The 24,947-nt window shown below is 36.2% G+C and overlaps 1 protein-coding gene across 2 annotated transcripts in view; it reads right to left on the reverse strand.

Annotated features, from left to right (window-relative positions):
• Positions 1–3,808: 3,808 nt before the first annotated feature.
• The window catches only part of LOC106869105 (major facilitator superfamily domain-containing protein 6-like), a 27,749-nt gene continuing 6,610 nt past the window's right edge, over positions 3,809–24,947 (reverse strand). For both annotated transcript variants that reach the window (XM_014914645.2, XM_014914644.2), the window contains exon 2: positions 3,809–8,733. In XM_014914645.2, the coding sequence (XP_014770131.1) occupies positions 6,780–8,666 (1,887 nt within the window). In that variant the 5' untranslated portion in view covers positions 8,667–8,733 and the 3' untranslated portion in view covers positions 3,809–6,779. The remainder of the gene's footprint in view (positions 8,734–24,947) is intronic.

Here is a 24,947-nt window from a genome sequence, read left to right on the forward strand (position 1 = left end):
AATTTTCTCTTTGATAATAACTGGAATCAGTTTTTTTCACAGCAAAAGTGAAATACGTAAAACTTCTCCATTATTTAAATGTGAAGATTATGACTTCAACTACAAGCTTTTTATACTCTTCTTGGGAAAAAAAAAATATTCATCACTCATAAGTTGTCTTCAGATTAGATACCTGGTCAAAATGCTTGCAAAAGCTGGGCTCTGTTGTAGTATTAAACTAGGTGACAGTTTGTCTGCCACACAGGGACCAGTACATTTGATGGGCTTCAACAGTTTTTGTCTCTACAATTGACCCAAAGCTAACGCAGAGAGAAGACACCAACACAAAGTACTGCACAACCACATGGTCCTAACTACATCCATTGTTATCATCAAACCTTAAAATTCTGCATGGTCAGTTTTGCCTTTCATCCATTCGGGGTTAGTAAAATAAGTACCAGTTAAACACTGGACTTGATATAATCGACTTACCCCACTCCCCTGGGTTGCTGGCCTTGTGCTAAAATCTGAAACTATAATTATCACCAAACCTGCAGTTCTCTAAAACTCTTTCACTCTTAGTAATTAATCTATAGATTGACCTCAATTGAAAGAGTCAACAAAAATCATTGGCAATGTCATCATTCCTCAAACTAAGGTGTAAAACTATGAAGGTTAGCAGATAACTAGTTGAAAAGTTATATAGAGAATAAGATACAAGGAACTATTCAACCAGGAGCTACAATAGAAGATACTTGCCTGGTGCTGTCTAGTGGCATCAAATATGGAACTCTATGGTTGCAAAATGAATTACTGAACTCCACACCAATGCCTTTGGCTATGAGTATAAATAGGTAATAAAATTGAGTGGACTCAACATATTAATCTAATTAAACTAAAAAGATGTTAAAAAAAGTTTCCTCCTAAATACTGGACTAAAATATAGTATTTTAGCTTGGGGAAAATGCAAGCAAATTTGTATTAAACTTGCCTCCAGAATTTCAGAAAATGACAAGATTGGTGCACAAAACATATTAGATTGAAACACTGACAAAGAAGTTTGGCATTTGAATACAAAGGACTTTTTTTTTTTAGCTTAAGTTCTCTTGAATTCATACATGATGAATTTGTTTTGATAAAACATTTAAGTCTATCTGAAATGCAGACCGTCTGACCACTAAACAGAAAAGGAATGTGTTAAGTGTTCCGTGTGTTTGTCATATAAAAAACAATCTTGCCACTGACACCTTCTCTCCAAAATATGGAATGAGTTAAGTAGAAATTGCATTATCAATTTCTATACAAGTTAATCTAATGAGTAGGGGTAGTGTCAATGACCTTTGCTAACCCTGAAGATAAAATGATAGTCTATTAATCAGCAAGTTATATTATTATTTCTCTGGAATCAGAGGAAACAGTTTATTGTTTACATCAGTAACAGCTTGTCAGTAGGAGACTAAGTGGGGAGTATAGACACCAAAATTGTTGGCCTTTTTCCTTCATTTGAGATTGAATAACTATTGTGTTATTTGGGCTGTGGATGCATATATAAATAAGAAATGGAAGTGATAGTGTTATGCAGGGATCAGGCTAAGAGAGAGAAGGTATAAAGTGAAGAAAGGAAGAAAATTATGCATTAGAGAGGGAAGATGGAAAGACACAACACTTCAAACAACAGAAAAAAGGTGAGGTGTTTGACAGGTAGCAGAGAGACAGAGTAACTACTGTTAAAAATAAATTATTTAAGGGTAACGATGCCCTTTTTATTGTAACAAAGTATTAATGAAAAGAAAAAGACATCGGAGGGACAATGCATACCCTGCACACAGATAAATTTTTTCACAAATTATAGTGTGGCTTACAATGCATTGCTTACATGCTTTTTAATTGAACTGGATTAATTATACCATTATAGGTATTTATACCCTGGTGAAATTAAGAAACCAACTCGTAAATAAATGAAACCCTCAAATCCATCAGTGTACACACACTCGTCTATGTGCAAAGGTACACCATGATCTATACACATGCAGACGAAGGTCAATTCATATGAAAAAGAAAGTGAACAAAATAATATGACCACTTGCTTATCAAGAAATTTGTCAGTGCAATTTTTTGTTTTAAGTGTTACCATTATAGGTATTTATGCTCCAGTGAAATTAAGAAATCAAGTCATAAATAAATGAAGCCCTTGAATCCATCACTGTACACACAGTCGCATATATATGTACGCATGTCTCCACCATGATCTATTCACACACACAGATAAGGGTCGATTCATATTAAAAAGAAAGTGAACAAAATAATATGACCTTGCGTATTGGGAAATTTGTAAGTTTGATTTAAAAAAAAATTTTTTAAAGATAATCAAACCAAATGTTCATCATTTCGAGCCATTCACCCAATGAGTATTTCTGCCAAATATTGTGAAAATCTGTTCAGTAATTTTGCAGACACACAGACAAAGATGAGTGATTACAATACCCTGCTTTTGCTTATGTGTGCAGGGTTAATGAGTCTTGTTTTGTGCCCTTGCAGATACACTAGTACTGGTATTACAATAAAAGGCACCCAGTATTCACTGTAAAGTGGTTGGTGATAGGAAGAACATTCAACCTTAGAAACCATACCAAAACAGACATCTGAAATAAGATATTGTCCTCCAACCTGTTGAATCATTCAGTCCATGCAATTATGGAAAGCAGATATAGACTGATGATGTATTTAAATAGAAATATAAGTACAGCATATTCAGCTTGTTTATTTCCACTGTAGCCAATTCTAGAACATTTGATCTTACATGAACAGCAAAGTAGAAATTATGATGGCCATCATACTGTACAGCATGCACACAACCAAATGCAGAATGATAGAGTATACAGTATAAGTATCAACTAGACTGCAGTAGAAAATGACATAGCTTAAAACATTCAACTTCCAACTTCTATGTTATGTTTGTGCAACCATAGCTTATCAAGCTTATAAAGCAAAAACATGTTTTATCAGATCTGTTCGAAAGTGCTTGTATATGCATAGCATCATTTAACATGCATATGTGCATGTAAAATTAAGTTTCTATAATACTGCTGACATTTTAATGTCTTCTTACAATTACAATCATGCTTTAAAAAGGAGTGATTTGTTTGAAGTTTATTAAAGTATATTGAAGTATACTGCTTGGATCTGCAGTATAGTAAATAAGCATTTCTCTTGATAGGCATAGGAGTGGCTGTGTGGTAAGTAGCTTGCTTACCAACCACATGGTTCAGTCCCACTGCGTGGCACCTTGGGCAAGTGTTTTCTACTATAGCCTCGGGGTGACCAAAACCTTGTGAGTGGATTTGGTAGACGGAAACTGAAAGAAGCCCGTCATATATATATATATATATATATGTATGTGTGTTTGTGTGTCTGTGTTTGTCACCCCACCATTGCTTGACAACCGATGCTGGTGTGTTTACGTCCCCGTAACTTAGCGGTTCAGCAAAAAGAGACCGAAAGAATAAGTACTAGGCTTACAAAGAATAAGTCCTGGTGTCGATTTTCTCGACTAAAGGCGGTGCTCCAGCATGGCCGCAGTCAAATGACTGAAACAAGTAAAAGAATAAAAGAGTAAGAGTATAAAAAAAAATCAAAAGAATGTAGTTAATTGTGACCTGTAACTTCTCGCATGTTTTATTGTCATAATAATCTCTTGCTTAGCAGCAAAAATTCTCATAATTTTCCTTAAATCCTCACATTTCACTCATCTTTCATGTTGTGTATACTTCAACTCCAAGTTGGACCATCTGTTGTTCTGCCTTGAAAGTTGCAGAATTATTCTACCAATTAAAAATACAAATGTTTCTTTAGTTGTTTTGCTATCTTTGAAAAACTTGTACTTACCACTACTCTGGCAATTTCTGTATCAAAACAAAGACATAGGAAGAGTATATTCTTATAATTTCCTAAATAACATTTAGCTTTCCTTATATTTGCATTTTCAACTACTTCCAAATTCAAACTGGCAGCTAATTCTTTGGTTCTACTTCAGTTTCTGACTTAGCAGACAATTTTAATACATAACTCTGTTCCTACTAAAATCATCAAATTACATGCTAATAAAGGAGCACCTATGTGATTCATCACTTTTTCATGTAAAAATAGCAGGCCCTATCATCATTTGTCTGTTTTCCATGCTAGCATGGGTTGAGCACCAGGCTCTACAGTTTACTTTGGCATGGTTTTTGCAGCTGGGTGCCCTTCCTTATGCCAACTACTTTACAGAATGGACTGGCTGCTTTTTATGTGGTACCAACACCAGTGAAGTCTGCTTCAGCATGGTTTGGTGGCTGGATGCCCTTCCTAATGCCAACCACTTTACAGAGCGAACTGGCTGCTTTTTAAGTGGCACCAGCACTGCACTGGCAAGGTTACTACATAACTTGCAAGACAAAGATCCTTCGACTGAGAGGGGGAGTGGTATTGAAGGAGATGGCTTTGTGTCAGGTGACGAGAGGTTAAACTATGGTAAAGGGACAGAAATAGGTGTCTTGCTGCAGAGGAGATACATGGTTATCCCAATCAGAGTGAGAGAGAGATGGTAGAGATCTGCCAGGGCATACTCTCAAGGTACAAAATTGTGAACATAAATGGAATGGTAAAGGAGTACTCAGGGTGCATGAGTAGGGAGATCAGGAAAGTGTAAAAATGCTGACATGGATCAAGCACTCTTTTTTTCTTTATTCTTGTGTCAGCTGCAGGGTTTAGTATACATTATTCTTTACAATTCTGACTGTTATGAGAGCTGCTTCCTCTCCACACACCCCTTGTCCTACCTGATGATAGGGTCTGTTCTCATCTTTAGTGACCCCTATGAGAATTTTGGTTATATTGCATCAAAATGGCATTTGTTGAATTTTGATCTTTGTGAATTTAATGATTGCAATATTCCTCTCAACTTGTTTTTAGCACCAAGACTCTCACTTGATTGTTTTTTTATCTCTCAGTTGAGAGGGAAAGGCAATCCTCATAATCCCTTACAGAGCCTCCAAGACTGGAAGGAGAGGGGAAGGTATCCTCAAACTAAAGACATGGCCTGAATGCTTTCAACAGAGTGAACTCTTCTAAAGGCACTTTGTTAAACTAGGTAATGGATTAAGTCTACCACCCAAGTAAGTGATGGCAGGATTTAACTCAGAACATAAAGAACCAGAACAAATACTACAAGGTTTTTCATCTAGTGCTTGAACATTTCTACCTATCCAAAAACCCTAGACTAATGCTTTATCAACTGCAGAAAGATGAAAGACAAAGCTCACTTCAATGGGATTTGAATTCAAAATGCAGGGTGTCAGAATAAAGAAGAATTAGGGAACCTTTTTTAAGCCGGTGATAATTGCAATAATTTGCTATCATTTTAATTCATTCTTGTTATGTGCACTGGGTTGTTTTTATAACATAGCATCTTTCTATTCATCTTCCCTGTAACATTGCACTCCAAACTTTCTAAATTTTGAGTTAGCAAGAGATGAAATCCAAGAAAAAGATTTAAAAAATTAACTCAGAATATTTTGAGGGGTTTTTTTCTTTCTTTCTTTTTTTTTTTTTTGTGATTTTGCTTGAAATTAAAAATGAATACATTTTAGGGTTTTAGAATATGTTATTGCAATGTGAAATGTTTCTAAGTGAGGTACAAGGCCAGCAACTTTGAGGGGGAGTAGGGTTAGACAATTATATTGACCCCAGAGGAATGAAAGGCAAAGGTGACCTTGGTAGGATTTGAACTCAGAACATAAAAAGCTCGAAGAAATATGAAGGATTTTATCCAATATATAAATGATCTTGCCAATCCACCACATTCTGTTATGCCATATAATGCAACTGATATTTATATTCATACATTAATAATCAATTTCTTCTAACTCACTGTCATTCAACTATTACAGAAATTAATGTTTTCACAAGAGTTTTTTTGTTTTTTTTTTGCTCTGCTGATATTTTAGAGATTTTGTAGTAAATCAAAATGCATTTTATGTGAATTAATGATCTCTAATGTGTTATATATTGGAGAAGGAAAAATTTGAAAGAATTTGGTTGTTCTTGATATTTGTAATATCTGATGAAATTTAACAAGAATTCGGCTCTTCTTTTACATCTAATCTGACTTGCTCTCCAGTTCTGTTATGAACCCTCAATGTACAACCTATCAAATTCAAATGATCAATAGTTACAGTTTTTGTAGTTTTCATACTGGAACTGACCTTCAGATGTTCACCAGAACCAATAACTTTTATTCAACTTTATGGTTTTAACATTTAATATGACAGAAAAATTTTTATTAACATTATGAATGAAGTTATTACTTCTTTTTTTTAAAGGTTTTACCTCATCATGAAATAAATCAAGTGAAATTGCAAGGGAATATATAGATATATTCATATATATAATGTGTCAGTAAGATTTTGAGCAGTAAGTTATTTATACCTGAGGTTTTGTTGCATGTATTATGGATGAGTGTAAAACAATAAAAAGTAAACAAACAAAAGAAACACCACAAAATCTAATTGTCAACTTGTTACACACAACCTCTATACATTTTTATACAAATATATATCAAATACTGAAAATAGTTTATCAACCTCCCTCTGTATAAATGAGTGAATGAATGTTTATACTCATAAAAATATTCTCATGTGTGATTATATACATACTTGCATATCAGATAAATACATACATTCATGTAAAATAAATAATACATAAAATAAATGTAATTATAATGTCAGAAAGTTTCTGATTCACATCTTCAACACTGGGTGATTTCAGTTACTCTTCATTGCTTGTTCTAACCAATCAGCTTCCACAGCAGATGAATCATCACTGTTATTTCCTTCATCCATCTGCAGTAAACGTTGGTAACGAACTGACTTTTCACGTGGCATGTACTTTTCAATAAAGAAGAACACTATACACCATACTAAACAAATTCCTGCAACAACACGAAAAAGGACTGCAATTCCATAACTGCCCACAACATAACCAGATGCAATACTTCCAGCAGAGAAACCAATTCCAAAATAAACAGAAGACAAAATATTACGAATAGTGCGATCAACATCAGGGCTGATATTAAAGATAGGGTTGCTGAACACAGCATACCACAGAGTGGTGTGTGTTAAAGCATGAAGCACTTCCAGAGGAAGGAAGTACCAAGGAGAATAGACAAAGCTGTAAACAAAAACTCTTATACTGCAGAAAACCATTGAAAAACACGTTGTTCCTGCTGGACCCAAGTATCGTACCAGGTAATCTCCATAGAGTAACACTGGTATTTCTGAGAAAGTATTCACAAGTATGCATAAACCCATAATGGTTTCATTGCTTCCAATGTCTTCAAGGTACCAGAATAAGAAATTGCTTATAGTTGAATAAACAGCACCCATTACAAAAACTGTCATCATATACACAAAACCATGACAGCCAAAACATGTTACTTCAATTCCTTTCCTGTGGCGTATTGCAGGAATGCACTTTTCAAATGTTGGTGAAGGAAACACAAAAGCGAAACACAATGAAATAATCAGAAAAGCAGCAAATGCAAAGCAGTGTATGAGAATATGGTTCATATGTAAAGGTAGTTGGCACTGAGTATGGTCAACTAGCACTCCAATTCCAGTAGGCACCAAGAGGAAAGCCAAAGAACTCCAAATACGGTGTGAGCCATATTTTTCAAGTATATCTAAAGAATCAAGAAGATCATACCAACAGTCATCAGAAATTTTTTCTGCAGCAGAACCAAAGATCTCTCCAATTAATATTATTGTTAATAATATAAAAAAGACTTGAGTCTGTTCATTTGCCTTTACATCCTGAATCCAAGCCTTGAAGCCTTGCCACATAAACTGCATATTCCAAGATCCATTTGTAGAATCCATTGTTGTTGATGTTTCAAGAGGATTGGTTGTAGACTGTGGCTGAACATTCCGCTTTACCCACTCCTGTGGTGCCTTGCTTACTTGCAGGTGTGTATCATCATTTTGTAGACTTCCATTTAATACAGCAGGTAATTCTTTACTTGTGCTCCAATATTTATTTAATTTTCCATTTTTAGACAGGGTCTCAGTTGACTGAAAGTACGAGTCTGTTTCATTAGTGGTTTCTGAATCATTTCCACTTGAAGTCTTAGAATAAAGAGGATTTGTTACCAATGTTGAGAAATATTCTGTTATATTAAGAACAGGTTCTTGTGTCTCATTGTTTTTCATATAAATGTTTGGAAATTCAGTAGTTGATGAAAAGATTGGAGTTACATTTTGATGGGATTTTGAAGCTGATAGTGTTGCATTAGAAGCCAGCATATGCTGTTTAGCTTCTAGTAAAAGACAATTATCTTTTAAAAATGTGTCGATAGAACCAGATACTAGCCAGATAGAAAGGTTTGTAGCTAACATCATTATTATCGAGAAAACTAAGAAGAGGCGTCTTTTTTTTAATTTTATGGAGTATTTTGTCCACACAGGAACCCAAACAAATGTTGAAAGCATTTTTGCAGCCATAAGGTAACCTGTTTGAGTGGCAGTGAGGCCAAGATGTCTGTAAAACAGAGTAAGAAAAGGAAATAGTGATGCCTTGGCCGCTGCAAAAAATAAATGGAAAACATTGAAAATAAATATAGCCCGAGGGAGGTTGATAGAGTTTGGATTATTCATGGTCGGTGGAGCTAATAATGCTCAAGATTCATTGGGGTGATCAGGAAATCATGGCACTGAAGATCAACTGGAACCACCATCAATTTGGATATGCAAAAAAGAAACAAAAGAAAAAAAAATCAGTGAAATGAATACAATTGAATTCGAAAAAGAAACAGTATGGAAGTCTGTCTATCTTCACTTTTTCACAGGCGTTTGGCTTGGGTAAAAAAAATTTTTTAAAACAAAAAACAAAACAGTGTTATGAATAATAGAACAAATGGGAAAAACAGGATTTGTTCCAAGACAACCAAGTTTGTAGTTGTTATATATTTTACTGGTCTGCTTTGCCTTAAGCTGATACAATGATGCAAATTATATTTGATATATTACTTTGTACTGAACTTCTGTAGATTATCAGTTTTCTAGTAGCTATCCTATCAGATTTGTAGAATATAAACATTCTTAAAACATGAGGTTCCAATTCTAAAAATTGTAGGGAGTTTGGAGAGAGGAAAATTTAGCAGCTATTCTGAGCAGATTAGGGACAGAAACTCCCTCTGTAGCTCAAATGTTATTATTCATTATATGAAATAGAAGTCGGTTTTGAATCTCTTTTGAAACAATTTCATTTCACTTTTGAAAAGCCAGAACATCACAAATTATGAGTTCCTTCCTTTGAGTATTTCAGAATGCATATCAACATAAGAAATAGTTTGTTAATTTAGATCAATAGTCTCCTTGAATTCTAGTTAACATTTTAAACTTATATTACTTAAGTTTTTGAAAAAGCCATGAATATCATTGTTTTATGCCTTGACAATCTGTGGTATTGTGCCTGCTATATAAGCTAATTAATTTCACCCATGTTTTTTGATTTCATGCATTTTCCATTTCTCTTCTCCTTTAAATACAAAAAACTTTGTTGTCAAAGAAACTGTAATTGTGTTACCACTATTCAACTAGAATATGGAGGTAATCAATCAAAAATTTGGGAGTGGTCAAGTTGACATGCAGTGTGTAACATATGAACTTATTTTCACATGAATGTTAATCATTGTGGAATGTTCTATAAATAGGAAATGAAATATCTAGTTTAATTCTTCCAAGAAAGAGAATAGAGTCCAATATAGCTCATAATTTCCTATCCCTAATAAATAAACAATTTTCCTTAACATATAAATATCATAAGCTCTTCAACAACAATACAGTTAAGGTCATCTACAGCTGCTTCAATAATGTTGCATTTCAAATATCCAATGATCTCATGACTTATTACCTAACCCTCATAACAGTATCTTCCCCTTCTGTGAAACTGACAAGCTGACAATTTCTACGGACTACCCCTCACCAGCTCACCAGTTCTATGTTGCCAGAAACCTCATCAGCTCACCGCTGTGTGACATTATTTCCTGAAGCCCCAACTAATTCTCCATTCATTTGTTTGTTACCTGAAGAATTGCACATAATGAGAAACTCTGAGTAGCACTAAATTGAATCATCAGATTCAAAAGAATGTGTGTGTGTGCAAACACACATACGCACACGTGCGCATGCACACATGCACGCGTGTTCATGCACATATGCAGTTAAAAGGTGAGAGCTAGAGATGCTCCAGGAAACACGTAGTAGTGCTCGAATGATTTAAAATTAAACTCCAAAATCTTTATTGAGGACTAGATCCACAGGATAAAGAGTGTGTATATATTCGTGTGTGTGTGTGTGTGTGTGTACACATGCACACAATAGACTTCTTTCTTTTCAGTTTTCATCTACCAAATCCACTCACAAAGCTTTGGTTGGCTCAGGGCTATAGTTGAAGACACTTGCCTAAGGTGCTATGCAGTGGAACTAAACCCGAGACCACTTGGTTGGGAAGCAAGCTTCATAACCACACAGCCACCTTTTAGAGAATTTATCACATCCTCATAACTGACACAATCTGCAATGAATTTGAGTGCTTTATTGGATACAAATTTTGCAAGGGTGCGCAATCTATCAAAGTCAGGAATACTGTCAAGAAAATGTTCAAAACATACATAACCATAGACACAGGTGTGACTGTGTGGTAAGAAGCTTGCTTCCTAACCACATAGTTCTGGGTTCAATCCCATTGCATGGCACCTTGGGCAAGTGTCTCCTACTATAGCCTTAGGTCGACCAAAGCTTTGTGAATGGATTTGGTAAGCGGAAACCGAAAGAAGCCTATCACATATATGTGTGTGTGTGTCTTAGCAGTTCGGCAAAAGAGACTGAGAAAATAAGTATGAGGCATAAAAAAATAAATCCTGGGGTCAATTTGTTTGACTAAAACCTTTCAAGGTGGTGTCCCAACATGATCACAGTCAAAGATAACCAATGTTTGAATTTCAAAGAGAGCAAAACCAATCACGAAGGAATGGTAGAGCCTTCTAGGATGCAGTATTCTGCTCATATTTGATTTGTTGAAAAAAATGTCAAAAGAAGCTACAATAAAGGATTTGTATATCAAAGACTTTATTCAACAGTTACTGCTACAGATCCTCATTTAACTTAACCTTTTTACTGCAGATACCCAAGGTCATTAGAGCAAAGAAACAGGCCTGGAAAGGCTGGAAGAGTGGGGGTAGCAGGGAGCTGTACCAGATAGCCAGAAGGGAGGCTGGGCAACCGGTATACATAGCCAAGGGAGAAGCAGAAAAGAAGTTTGCCAATGTTCAGCGACGTGATGACCATAGAACTGAAGTATTTCGGATTACTGGTGACAAAGGGCCTCTCGCTCAGAGTGAAAGTAGATTATATGATGCATGTGTGCGAACTGCCATGCTACACAGCAGTGAAACATGGGCCATGACTACTGAAGACAGGCGTAGGCTCGAAAGAAATGAAGCTAGTATGATCCACTGGATGTGTAATGTCAATGTGCACACATGACAGAGTTTAAGTGCCCTGAGAGAAATGTTGGACATAAAAGCATCAGATGTAGTGCAAGAGAGACGACTGCACTGTATGGTCATATGCTGCGTATGGATGAGGAGAGCAGTGTAAAGAAGTATCAGGAACCCGTGGAAGAGGGAGACCCAAGAAGACATGGGATGAGGTGGTGTAACATGACCTTTAGACGTTGGGCTTTACAGAGGCAATGACGAAAGACTGAGACCTCTGGAGATATGCTGTGACTGAGATGACCCAGCAAGTAAAGTAAAGTGAGATCACTGCTGTAGCCTACACCAGTGTTGCATAACCAGCCCACCTAGAAAAGTACCATTGGATCATTGGGCGACATGCTATGCTTGAGGAGACCTATTGAGTCAAGTAAATCAAAATCAAAATCAAACAGAAATTGTAGTTGTGGCCGATGCCAGTGCCGCCTGACTGGCTCCCATGCTGGTGGCATGCAATAAAAACCATTCATGTGTGGATCGTTGCCAGTGCTGCATGACTGGCTCCCCGTGCTGGTGGCACATAAAAAGCACCATCCAATCGTGGCCGATGCCAGTGCCACCTGAATGGCTCCTGTGCCAGTGGCTTGTAAAAAGCACTCACTACACTCTCAGAGTGGTTGGTGTTAGGAAGGGCATCTAGCTGTAGAAACATTGCCAGATCAGATTGGAGCCTGGTGTGGCCTCCTGGCTTGCCAGTCTCCAGTCAAACCGTCCAACCCATACCAGCATAGAAAACGGACGTTAGACGATGATGATGATTCATGATATCCACTCAAAATTTCATTACCCTTAACTGCAGAAAGTAGATTTATATACCAATCTATCTTTTGTTGAGGAATGCCATGTTTGAAACCTATTTTTCGTTGAAACATACCAAATTTATTGAGGCAACATGACTTGTAGAAAATAGCAATTCTATTGGGTGAGGGTTAGATATCTATCATGATTACTAGAATAATGATGAAATTTAGCTTTGCAGTTAAAGAGTTAAGTAAGGGAGAGCATTCACCTATCACTTAACACATCAATTAATAAAAAAAAACATAGAATCACAGCACCATTTAAAACATTATTTAATAAACAGTGTATGGTAGAGAGTACAGAAAATATTACATGAAGAAAATTGTAAAAATATTGACCAATTGTCAGTGAGTCAAAGAAAGAAACAAAATTTTTTCAAATAAATGAAATTAAACCTAAAAATTATGTTAGAGATTTCAATAAAGGCATTGTGCTTATATTATTGTGACATTACATGAGTTACATAAAGAGACAAAGGTCCACATGCAACCAAAGTATTATAGATTATCCACAAATGTTTTAAAACATACAACTTTAAAATCAAAGGGTCTATAATCAGAATGCTTAATTATTTCATTCATGGACCATATGATTATGATATCTGTTGTACAACTGAATAGATATTTTATCTATGTAGCAAAGTGAGAGTGTACCTAATTCAACAGCTGTACACTTGTAGATAGTTTCAAATCAATAGTCTTCTTCAATGACCACCTGCTGCAAGCACGTGCCTAAGAACTTTTATTATAGATATTTAGAATGAGTCATTAAAAAAACAGCCATGTCAACTCTATACTTATTAATTCTTAACATTCATATTGTTGCTGTTTCATGACCTCAATCACAAACAAAATAATATTGCATTATCCATTGCAAGAAGAATAAGCATGGTTTGTACCATACAAAACGTTTTTCCCAAATTGCTAGTTTCTTCCCATCAAATACCAAAAATAACAATATAACATTGTATTTAAAACATCCACATAAATAATGGAAGAAAGCATTACACAACTAGCTTTATAACTAATCTTGAGATCACTTTATAATACATATAGTATACATATCAAACACGTTATAAGAGACGGTACCCAAAAGTAACCGAAAACTTTCTCTATGGGACAAATGCATTGTAGTTCAGGCTTCTGCTGCAAGAAGTCACTTGATGCAACTCTCAGGCATCAGTGAATGATGCCAGTCAGTAGACACAGACACACAAACACACACACAGACATATGACGGGCTTCTTTTAGTTTCCATCTACCAAATCCACTCACAAGGCTTTGGTCGGCCCAAGGCTATAGTACAAGACATTTACCCAAGGTGCCACACAGTGGGACTGAACCCAGAACCATGCAGTTGGTAAGCAGGATACTTACCACACAGCCACTCCTGTGCCTTATATTTATTTTGTAAACAAATAATACAAAATTACATAAGCATTTTATGTTTCTTGCTTTCCACAGATGACTGGAAATGAACAACCTTGCTTGTATGATAATGATACTCATTTGCAACCATCACATGCTATCTAGACAAGGATACACACACACACACACACACACATGATGGGCTTCTTTCAGTTTCCAACTACCAAGTCCACTCACAAGGCTTTGGTCAGCTCTGAACTATAGTACAAGACACTTACCCAAGGTGCTGTGTTATAGGACTGAACCCAAGACCTCATAGTTGGAAAGTAAGCTTCTGAACCACACAGCCACACCTATAATGAATACCAATTAACTAGAGCACTTTCACAGCCTATATGAGATTACATGTTTAATACATCTGCTTTATCTTTGGTCTTGGTCTGAAAATAGTTTCCATGACTAAACATTCTCAAAGAGTCTCTACACTCATTAAGGTTCTTAGTCATTAAGCACACAAAATATGTTTTTGCAATGGTTTTTACAGCTGGATGCCAATTTACACCACTGTATTACGTGGAGTCAGGTTTAATACATTTTTGTAACAAAATCTTTCAAAATTATCATTAAGTAATGACATAATTATTTAGATTTCCAATAATGAAACACAAAAAGAAAGAAAAACTAGGAGCACAAAATGTTAGTAGTTTCAACGAAAATTTTACTGTACTAATGGACATAAGGCCCCACTGTACTGCTTTGCAACCATGTGGTTTTGGGTTCAGTCCCACTGTGTGACACCCCTTGGGCAAGTGTCTTCTGCCATAGCTCTGGAATGACCAATATTTTGTGAATTGATGGTAGATGGAAACTGTATGAAAGCTTGTCATATATAGATATGTTTATATGTATGTGTGTGTCTTTGTGTTTGTTCTCCCCACATACCATTTGGTGTTGGTTTGTCTATGTCCCTGTAGCTTAGCAGTTTGGTGAAAGAGACCAATAGAATAAGTACTGGATTTAAAAAATAAATTCTGGGTTGATTTGTTTGACTTAAACCTTCAAAGTTGTACTCTAGCATGGCCACAATCCAATGATTGCAACAAGTAAAAGGTGAAGTAATCTATATTCAATAATAAAAACATCAGAATAGTCGTTTCACTTTCTGAAAACTTGAACTGCTGTTTCAGTTTTTAAAAAATGAAAATATTGATTACAATAGCACACAAAATAATTCTTTTTACACTTATTTTTATGTACATTGTCAATATTTGGTTTGAAAACATTATGGGGAAAGTGGAAGAGTATTCACACTTATTTTACATAATTTTCCAACTCCACTGCACCTTTCTTTGTTATCTCCCACACTGTCTTTTTGTCTCACTTTCTTACACTTTCTTCCTCTTGCTCTGTTAACCAGTCTCTCTCTCTCATTCACTGAGATGAAAGGAAAGAAAGAGATACAGAAAGAGTGTGACAGACAACATCTTTATTAGTTTATAATGAAGAGAAGCAAAGAGAGAAGTTTGTAAGATCAAACAAATACGAATGTCTCATCCCTACCACACTTCATTAATGACCCAACAATTCACTAAAGTGTTAGGGTGGAACACTTTCACTCCATATACATACATTTCAAATTTTGGCACAACACCAGCAATTTTAGGGGACCAGGGAGAGGGTACTTCTTTTTTCAACTCCAAATGGGTGAAAGATAAAATTTCAGTAGCTTGGCAGAATTTGAACTCAGAATGTAAAGACAGACAAAATGCTTAGCAGCATTTTGTCCAGTGTGCTAACAATTCTGCCAGTTCACTATCTTTCTATATATGTATATATATATATATAGTGATTGAAAGTGGTGGGGTTAGGAATCAAGGTGATTACATCAGTCAGCACTCCTGTGAATACTGGTTAACAGGAATGTATAGAAAGAAATGATGCTCCATTCAAAGAAATTGGTTTACACAAAATAAAAATCCAGGATGGTTTGGAAGTTGTGGAGTATAATATAACAAGAAAAAGAATGGAGGTACTAGTATCACAATTATTCTTTAATTGCAACCATTTGAACATATAGGTCAAATAAATCATTTAACAATGTAGAAAACAACGATTCTGTAATATTAAGTACAATCAAGGCAGCAGTCTTGCAGAAATGTTACTGCACTGGGCAAAATACTTAGCAGCATTCCATTCATCTTTATGTTCTAAATTCAAATTCCATGAAGGTCAACTTTGCCTTTCATCCTTTCAGGGTTGATAAAATAAGTACCAGTTGAGCATGAGGGTTGATGTAATCAACTTAATCCCTCCCCCAAACTTGCTGGCTTTGCGCTAAAATTTGAAGCCAACCCATAGTCATTTCTTCATCACCAAATAAATAAATTAATACCTGTATTGTTTACTCAGGAATTAATACCTGTATTAAATTATTTATTCAATCATAAAAAATTAATATTGGTTATATTTAATATTACATAATCATCAAGTACTGGGGTTGATGTAATTGACTTACCCCATTCCACCTAAATTGCAGGCCTTGTGCCAAAATTTGAAACTAATATAACATTATCTTTATTTTCCACCTTGTTAAATGATTTATCTGCTCCATATGTTTTTGAAATAGTTGTAGCCAAAGAATAAATGTGATACCAGTACCTCCATCCTTTTCTTGTATCATATATATATATATATATATATATCATATTACCATCATTTAACATTGTTTTCCATGCTGGCATGGGTTGGACAGTTTGACAGAAGCTGACCAGCTGGAAGGTTGTTCAAGTTCCATGTCTGTTTTGGTATGGTTTCTATGGTTATGTGCCTTTCTAGTGCCAGCCACTTTACAGAGACAGAGTGTACTGGGTGCTTTTATGTAGCATCAGTATAGGTGCTTTTTACGTGGCACCAGCATTTATGAACCATGGGCAACTACACTTTTACTTAGCTTGACATGTCTGTCCAAGCACAGCAAACTGCCAGGAGTCTCGGTCCCCTGTCATCCCCTCTGTGAGTCCCAAAGTTTGTAGATCCTTTATATATATATATATATATATATATATATAAGTCAGTAAATAGTGGGGTTGTGTTAACCGCACATGGAGAAATAATAGGAAAATGAAAGAAAGCCAGAATGCTGAACTGGAAGCATAATTTATTAAATTATGCTTCCGGTTCAGCATTCTGGCTTTCTTTCATTTTCCTATATATATATATATATATATATATATATGCAATGCTCTCATATACCTTTAATTATTTGAAATCTTCCTGCAAGAAAGGAGCTGGTTTCTAACAAAGGTACAAAGCTCCATCATTGGAATGTAGATAACAAAAACAAACTTACATTTTGAACTTGAGTAAAGTCTTGCATATTTTTACTGCTCCACTTACAGATTGTATTTGCAATGTGTGAGTTAGCTGGTTGATTTTTTTTTCTGAAAAACCCCAGCTTATTGTCACTTAGGTATTTACTCAGATTGTCACTTGGCTATTTACTCACAAAACCCAATGCACTAATTATTATTGGTATAAATGTAAAATTATAACCTGGGTGTAGAAGCATGAGGCTTCAAAGCAGTTTTCCATAGTTAACCACTCTCTCTTTGATTTTGGAAGAGATATTCACATCAGCAGGGCAACTGACCTCTGTGATGATACATATTTTATCTTGTCTGTCCAGAACAACAGTATCCAGCCCTATGTTTGCACTTAGTAGAAGGTTTGATGGATGGATGGATGGATGTCTATAATACCTGTGTTCTTACAAAACTTTTATACTCTTGCAAGACCCAGGTGATTTACAAAAAACATTTAAACATATCGGAGCACTTCTACCTGCACTCCCTGAGATTGATCCTGGGATCTTACATGTTCCAGACACAGAGGCACTGGAACAAACAGTAAAGAAGCTCATATACACAAGCACAAACTTCACAGGGAAGGACATCTGATACAGTTGGACAATAGTTGTATCCCCAAACAGATGCTTTATGGAGAGCTGGTCGAAGGAAAATGGGATCAGTAAAAACCTGAGAAGCATTTCAAGGACTGTGTCAAAGACTCACTGCCACAGTTCAATCTTGACCTTCACAACTGGGAAGTACAGGCTGGCAACAAAAACAAGTGGAGAAAACAAATACATAAAGGATGTCACTCAATAAGCTGAGCAAGGACCAAACGAGCTGCCCACAAGGAAGAGGAAGCAGAATTAGCCACCTCAACAGTCGCACTGACAACCTGCCAATAGATTATGCTCAATCTGTTATTGCAGATCCACTTACCTATGCTGTAAGCAGTAAAGACTGTAAGAGCCACTTTGGACTCATGAAACATTTGAAAACCCATAATGATTCTCCACCTGAGATGCCTAACTGTCAGGCTGAAAACATAAATTTAGTTTGCAGTCTTTGTAATAAACTCTGTAAGACTTTCACCAGCTTCAGGAATCACTGTCGATCTCATGTTTGCAGGAACAATCAGTTACAAGTCAACCTATCAGCAATGGTTGTGCTCATCTAATGATTAGACAGCCATCATGTATGTATGTAACTTTGTGTCTGTATAGCTGAGGTGTTGATAATTTATTAACAGATATTCACTGTATCTGTGTGTGTGAGAGAGAGTGTGGGGGTGGGGGGTGGAGTATTTGTTGATAGGGATATAGTTCCGTATTTGCATGATGTAACTAGTGAGAAATTTGGCAGCTATATCTAACAGATTGAAGCAGTTTCTGCATTGCATAGACAAAAAGTGACATGAATTTCTCCAGAAAGCTAGATATAAGTTCAGCAGAGCAGTTATAGATAAAAATGATAGAACGAGTTTATCAAACATGGTATCACAAAGCTCAATCCCACCGCCCACGTTGTTTAACCTCAATATAGATGACATAACTCTCACAAACAATCTATACATGGCACCCTACATGGGCATATATCAAATATACATCCACTCACAGCTTACCAGAAACAGCCCATAAATTGATTTATTTAGAAAAAAAAACATTAACAATTGTACCAGTCATACACAATATTTGTGTGTGTGTGTGTAGTTATATAAACATCAATATAACATGTATATACACTTACACACAATTATGCATCAACAGTCTACCGAAACAGGATGCATTGCAATTCATATTAAGGTATAACCAAGGTAGCCAATTAGTAAAGTCACCAGAGCATCAGATAAAATGTCTTACAGTTATCATTCAGCTCTATACACTCTGGCTTCAAATCCATCCATGGTCAACTTTTCCGCTCATCTTTCAAGGTCAATAAAAAAAATTACCACTGCTGTACAGAGTCCAATTGTCCCATTTCTCTCCTGCTCTCTCTCTTTCTTTCTGTTTGTCTAATTCTGTTTCTCTACCACAAAGTCCAGTCTTTGTTGCTATGTGGTGATTTGTGTGCCTCAATGACTCTGAGAGCTATGCCAATGGAGTGTAAACTTCTGGTAGAACCTCCCATGTTGGACAGGTCAAAGGACCACCTTTTTCCCAGCAGTAAAAATGGATTCACATAGGATCAATACCCTTACCTAGAAAAAAAGCAAAGTTACAGAAAGGATCAATGACAATTCAAAACCAATGAGACCTGTGAGAGGAAAGCCTTCACCCAGGGAAACATATGACAATCGGCTGTGGTTGAACTGGAAAGGAAAGGAGTCTGTCAGGTTCAAAAGTGCTCAAGACATGCCATATGTCATGATGGTACCCCTATGACACTATCAAGAGTTAAGGGCACATGGCAAGGCATGGTATTGTTATATACAACTGATGTCATTCAATAGACTTTTATAATATTATAGATCAACTAACTGCATATCCAACTATTCTACAATGTTGTTATAGGTTGTTCAACAGATATCATTCCAAGAAATGTAGCACAAATGAAACCAAAGACTCAATTCTTCAGTTGTATAAATGAGATATTAATTGTTTCAAATTTTGGCACCAGGCCAGCAATTTTAGGCAATTACACCAACTCCTGTACTTGACTAATACTTTATTCTATCAACTCTATAGGGATAAAAGACAAAGGTAACTCCAGTGGAATTTGAACTCAGAACATAATGAGTTGGAAGAAATACTACTAGGGTATTTTGGTAACATTCTAGCAATTCTGCCAGCTCAGTGCCTTCAAGTGAGTTAATAATAATAAATGTTGTGTGTTTAATTGAAGGTGTATTCTGTTTAAGATATTATGAATGACTTCAACCTAACAAGGAGGAAGTTAGTGGGCCATGTCCTGTCATTAATACTGTTTGATTTCCCATAGCAAAGACATTTAACACTCAAATAAGCTTGTCTATCAAGCTGTAAATAGCTATTTCAAGATAGAAACTACCCAACCACTATGTCCTCCACTAAGAAGACAAATTCAGTGTTTTTCATTAATTTGCAGTGTTGAGTTCAACTTCCACAACTATAAGTTGAAGAAGGTTGTGCAGTATTAGACAGAACTGGCTTATCTAATACCTTCAAGAATTAAAGTCTTCAGTAGCGTGCCCACAACTTAATTTTTACAGCTATGTGTGTAGAAAGCATAAAAGAGGCAAAAATTCTGTATAAGTATATTAGTAACCTACTAAGTACATACAGCTTCGATTGATAGGCCAATCAGGAAGCCTTGACAGTCACTTAACCTGCTAGAAATAACAGCCAAACCTTTCCCTACACTAAACCCCCACTGTCTTAAATGGAAGGACATTGTTTACACATCGTGATACATCTAGACAGGCAAGAAATATGAGATACTTAGGTCTGCTTGATCAAGGCTGACTTGGATCTAAATTTAACACTTTAACTGAGCCCATTAGGGAGCATTTTGCAACAAAAAATAGCAGCCAAATTCCTTTCAAGTCACACCCATGGATGCTATCAGTGCAAAAACTTGCCAGAATAAAAGTGGTTTCCAGCAAGCTTTACTTGGGTTTATAGGAACACCCATTCACCAGATCAATGTAAGAGACCATATTACTGGTTTATAAATAAAACCTTCTTGTTAGAATGTTGGGAGCTCAAGATAGATAGGTTTCTGAAGAATTAAAAAATGTACATTCTGACTAATAAACACAAAACTCCTTGTGTATGAAGAAAGTTTAAGAAATCTGATAGTTTTCAATGCTGGAGTGTAAAAACTTGAAATTCAACAAGAAAATACACTGAAAAGGAAGAACAGATAGGTGAGAAGTGATAGATAGAGGAATTTTATCCTTGAACTTGGGTTTATTTTGTAAGAGATTAGAGGTTTCAACAGTTAAAGTTCAGTCTGAGATAATGCATGTCATAAAAAAATAAGAGTGTGGCTGGGAGGGGGGGGGGATTTGCTACTGTTTAACTTTGGATCTACTCTGATCAAGTAGTCATGTGATCAAAAGGCATTCCAGTCATGACCATCTTGACTTTTTTGTATATCAGACAGTGTATCTAAGATAATATTATCTTATGTATCCCTTTTTAAGATAGTAGGATATGACTTTAGAGAAATTTGGCTGCCATTTCTAACAGACATAGTGTACATACTAGCTTCCTTATTTGTTTGTGATTTGAGGCAGATTTACCTGCTATTTCTAACAGTTTAAGCAATCATGTAGAGGCTCACACACTGACTCATGATTTGAGGGAGATCTGGCTGTTATTTATAGCATATTTAGTGATCAAGTAGAGCAGTGGTTCTCAACCTTTTTAATATCCAGGCCAGATCCAAAAACTGGATATTTTTTTAAGGGGTCGCACCGAAAAAAAAAAGTAAAATACAAGTCAATTAAAGAAAAATTAATTGTTTATAGAGGGAAGACAATCAGTGTCTGCCAGAAAGATGTTTGAGGAATGCATATGTCCCTGGGAGCAACAGTTGAAAATAGCTGATATAGAAAATCCTACATTGAATCAACCACAGATATTCAGATCAATAGTTTCTAAATAACCTTCTATGAGGTTGGTGATTCAGATCCTGAGATCACCACTGCATTGTGTCCATGCTTAAAATAATTAGCAATAGGGCAGAGAGAATAATAATTCAGGAGTCATTCTGCATACTAAATACAGATATGGTTGAGCGGTCTAAAAATGTAATATAGTGTGTTAAATTATTTCATTCAACTAAGATTGTCCAAGCAATAAGTAGACAAAAACTCCTTCTAAGAATGTCTAAAATCTAAAAAAAAATAAATAAATAACAATCAAAGGAGTATAAGATTAGTTGAGTGAAACTTTTGAACAATACAGACCATGCAGATGAGAGTGGATTTGGTCTTTAAAACCAAATGGTAAAAGCAAAGGACATGCTTTGGTCTTCTGTGGTATGACGTCAGTGACTGGGGAGCTGACCGGAAGGGCGAGTTGACCGGAAGAGGAAGGAGGGCAGAGGGAACCTCGATCGGGATTCGTGCCCTTTTCGAACGGGGTTGTGGTCAGGAGAGGACGTGCTAAGCGACGGTCTAGGTTTGGGAGAAGCAGCTGCTATTGCTAGTGTTCTTTGGGTCGGGGCAAGCTTTGAGGATCGGATACCGCAAGACAGACGAAAGGAAAACCGAGGTAAGGCGATTACATCTACTCGCACACATACACCACATCTTCTTAGAACTCAAATTAATGAAATTAAACATATTTTATTGAACAAGATTATAAGTAATCAATATATACATATGTGTGTGTGTATGTGTGTTTGTGTGCACACACACACACACACATATATATTGGTTTCAAATTTTGGCACACAGCCAACAATTTCAGAGAAGTGGGTAAGTCGATTACATCAGATGTGGTGTGCAGGAGAGATTTTTTTTATCAATCCAAAAAAGGATGAAAGGCAGAATTGACCCCAGTAGGATTTGGACTTAATGTGCAGAAAGTTGGAATAAAGGTTGCAAGGCATGCACTCAAATGGTCTAATAACTCTACAAAATCACCACCTTCATCCTGATGATATCGAAGCAGAATATAACATCAACAAATAATGGTGGTTATTTATATGAGGCAACATTGAACTTCTCAACTTAGCAGACAAGAATTCCAATCTCAGCTAACTTTAGACTTATTGATCTTTGGGTGACCCTTATCTACTTCTGCTTACATCCCCATGTTCATCTGGAGAATATAGTTGTTACTAAATACCATCAAAAGAAGTGAAATCAGGTATTGAATCAATGCAGTAGAAGCTGCCTTTGGTAACCAAAGTATTTTACTAAGCCTTAAAGCTCAACACTGGCTTTAAACTACTTATTTAAACTTTAATGCTTATAATCTCTTTTCCTATTTTAACTATCCTGCCAGAATGTTCTTGAGAGTCAACATTTGAAAGATTGAAAGGAAAAGTCAACCTTGGTAGAAATTGGAACATAAAGACAGACAAATGCTGCTAAGCATTTTGCTTGGTATGCTAACAATTCTGCCAATAAATAAATAGAGAGAGAGGAGAGGGGGAGGGAGAGAAAGAGAGAGATGCATTGAATACGAATACCAACAGTATGGTTGGGAGAAATACCTCAGGGGATTGTCCTGTATACAATACAATAGTGTTTTACTTATGTCATATATTGACTTGAAAAACATCAATAAGCTGAGATTATCCAAGCAGGTAGGAGACAAAATCATCATCATCATCATCATTTAAGATCTGCTTTCCATACTGGCATGGGTCAGACAGCTTGACTAGAACTGAATTTGGCTTGGTTTCTACAGCTGGATGCTCTTCCTAAAGCCAACCACTCTGAGAATGTAGTAGATGCTTCCTACATGTCACCAGCATGGGTGTTTTTACATGTTACCGGCACCAACTACAACTACAATTTCACTTGGCTAGACAAGTCTTCTCAAGTACAGCAAATCACCAAAGGTTGCGATCACTTGTCATCACCTCTGTGAGGCCCCACATTCAGAGATCATGCTTCACCACTTTGTTCCATGTCTTCCTGGGTCTACCTCTTCCACAGGTTCCCTCCACAATAAAAGATCAGCACTTCTTTAAACAGCTGTCCTCGTCATATGCATCACATGACCATACTAGTGCAGATATCTCTCTTGCACACCACATCTGATGCCTCTTATGCCCAATTTTTCTCTTACACTCTGCCGTACATGTACACTGATATTGCACATTCAGTAGAGCATGCTAGATTCATTTCTTTCAAGCCTTCACATGTCCTCTGCCATCACAGCCTTTGTTTCACTGTCATGTAGCATGGCTGTTTTCACACAGGTGTCACACAATTTGCTTTCACTCTGAGGGAGAGGCCCTTTATAGCCAACAAAGACAGAAGCTCTCTGAATTTTGCCCAGCCTATTCCTATTCTTATTCTAGCAGCCACAACCTTGGAGCATTCCCCTTCACTGCTAACTTGGTCACCTAGGTAATGAAAGCTACCAACTACTTCTAGGTATCTCCCCTGGCATTTGAAGGAGTCTATTTTCTATATATTTCTATAAAATAAATCCACTAAATTCTAAACAGATATTACAAGATGTATAATTCACTATAATAAGTAATGGTTATACAGTAGTACTAACAGAGGTTTTCCTTGGTTTGCAATGCTGAGTTAAATCTCTCATGTATGGAAAAGTTATCTCCACGAGGAGATGTGTATCCCATTTGCTTAAACTCAAAACTATAGCAAGATGGGATTGAGGATGATAGTTGCTCTACATGCAGGTTTGAAAGGATTCAAGATTTCCTCTGGTTTATAATATCTCTTAATTAAGGTGAAAGGTGGTGCTGAAAGTGTCTTTACTCCTAGGCACTGCAGACCCTTGTGTGGTACTATTTAACATTACAGAAATTAGAAATATGCACCAGTTCTGTCTCATGAAGGATGAAATAACATTAGAAATATTAATTACTAGCAGAAATACCCGGCTTTGCCCGGGTTAAAGAGAATAATGAAATCTAAAAACGCCGTCTAGACTACGCAACCCTCAACTGTTAGTAGCTACGATACCATATTTGTACATTAATAACTCTCCAATGCATGCCAGCATGGAACATAGACATTAAGTGGAATGCCAGTCTCTCATCTGGGAAGGCCTTGAAATCAATGTTACCAACTGGGGACTATGTGTCGCAGTGATAATAAAAAGACTCAAAGGAGGTCTGCAATGAAATAATTTTACTCAACACTTTGCAAGTGAATCAGTGGAGGCAAAGATGCGTCTCATTTACTTGACAATTTATGCACCACATTGCAGAAATCACAATGTAAGTATA

The sequence above is a fragment of the Octopus bimaculoides genome, chromosome 2 (genome assembly GCF_001194135.2).
Source record: "Octopus bimaculoides isolate UCB-OBI-ISO-001 chromosome 2, ASM119413v2, whole genome shotgun sequence".
Lineage (NCBI taxonomy): Eukaryota > Metazoa > Mollusca > Cephalopoda > Octopoda > Octopodidae > Octopus > Octopus bimaculoides.